This window comes from Vombatus ursinus, unplaced genomic scaffold, assembly GCF_900497805.2.
Source record: "Vombatus ursinus unplaced genomic scaffold, bare-nosed wombat genome assembly UNPS02015414.1, whole genome shotgun sequence".
Lineage (NCBI taxonomy): Eukaryota > Metazoa > Chordata > Mammalia > Diprotodontia > Vombatidae > Vombatus > Vombatus ursinus.
In genome coordinates this window covers 1,193,679-1,195,351 of record NW_020955192.1, presented here as the reverse complement: position 1 = coordinate 1,195,351, position 1,673 = coordinate 1,193,679, and the positions used below count along the sequence as shown (strand labels likewise).

General features: G+C 40.5%; 1 protein-coding gene across 1 annotated transcript; it reads left to right on the top strand.

Annotated features, from left to right (window-relative positions):
• Positions 1-280: 280 nt before the first annotated feature.
• Positions 281-1,237, top strand: LOC114032328 (olfactory receptor 145-like). Its single transcript, XM_027847575.1, is given in 3 exon segments — positions 281-574; positions 576-1,023; positions 1,026-1,237. Coding segments are annotated over 3 exon segments (954 nt in total).
• Positions 1,238-1,673: the final 436 nt, after the last annotated feature.

Sequence of the window (1,673 nt, the reverse complement as noted above, 5' to 3'; positions counted from 1 at the left end):
AGTATGACCTTGGCAGCCTGCTCCTTATAGGAGGAGAGTGCACGGCGCGGCTGGCACAGTTTTCTACAGTCATCCAGCTCATGGAGACAGTTACTCAGCCCAATCAAAATCCCTGGATATCTTGGGCATGGTAAGCACAAAATCTACATGGTATGGTGATGATGGTTTCCAGACACTTCCAGAATTGCTCCTTTTTCATAACTGGGGAAGAGGGTTTGTTGAACTTATTTTGCTTCTAGCATGACCTTTCCCCTCTCCTCACAGATCCCTCAAGAAGAGGATGGTTTTGGAAAATGCTTCTTCAGTGACTGAGTTCATCCTTGCAGGCTTAACAGATCAACCAGAGCTCCAACTACCCCTATTCCTCTTGTTTGTGGGCACCTATGTGATCACTATAGTGGGAAACCTGGGATTGATCATTTTAATCAGGATGAATTCTCAGCTTCACACTCCTATGTACTATTTTCTCTTCAACTTATCTGTCATAGATCTCTGCTACTCCTCTGTCCTTACTCCCAAAATGTTGATGAATTTTGTCCTAATAAAAAACATCATCTCTTATTTGGGATGTATTTACTCAGCTCTATTTCTACTGTTTTTCTGTTATTTCAGAAAACTATGTGTTGACAATAATGGCTTATGATCATTATGTTGCCATCTGTAATGCATTGCTGTATACTGTTACCATGTCCAATCAGTTCTGTTCATGGCTATTGGGTGGGGCATATGTAATAGGGTTTGCTGGTGCAATGGCCCACACTGGATGCATGCTGAGACTGTCCTTCTGTGATGCCAACATCATAAACCATTACATGTGTGACATACTCACCCTCCTCCAGCTCTCTTGCTCTAGCACCTATGTCAATGAGTTGGTGGTTTTCATTGTTGTGGGCATTAACATCATAGTGCCTAGTGTCGCCATCTTCATCTCTTATGCTCTCATCCTGTCCAGCATCTTGAACATCAGCTCCACTGAAGGCAGGTCCAAAGCATTCAGTACCTGTAGCTCCCACATAATTGTGATCACTCTTTCCTTGGTTCAGCTTCATTCATGTATTTCAAACCATCTTCATCAAGGTCGGAGGACCAGGGCAAAGTTTCTTCAGTCTTTTACACAAATGTAGTACCCATGTTAAATCCCATCATTTATAGTCTGAGGAATAAAGATGTTAAGGCTGCCTTGAGGAAAACCTTAAAAGAAAGAATATTTTCCGAAACAGGAGCAGAATTTTCATAATGTGAATTGAATTATTTTCTTTCCTTGGTTAATTAAAATTATCTCAAGAAGGAATCTTTACCCAAATTCTTTTCTCCGCATTCTCTATCACACAACATTCTACCTGCATGACTTACTTCTTTTGCTTTAAAGAGGCAGTGGAAAGTGCTGGCATTAGAGTAAGAGGATCAGGGTATAAATCCTGGATGTCCTTTCTCTGTGACTTTGGGCAAGTTCTTTAACCTTTGTGGGCTTCAAATTTTTCATTTGTAAATTTGGAGGTGTTTGGACTATGTAGCTTCTAAGATCCTTTATACCTATAAATCTTTGCTCTATGACCCTTTGTGAAAATGCAGATACCCCAGGAATCATTCAATAAATTACATCATAATTGTGTTAGACCTTTCATTCACTGCCCATTGTTACTGATCAGTAATTCAGGAAGGCAGTACATGGA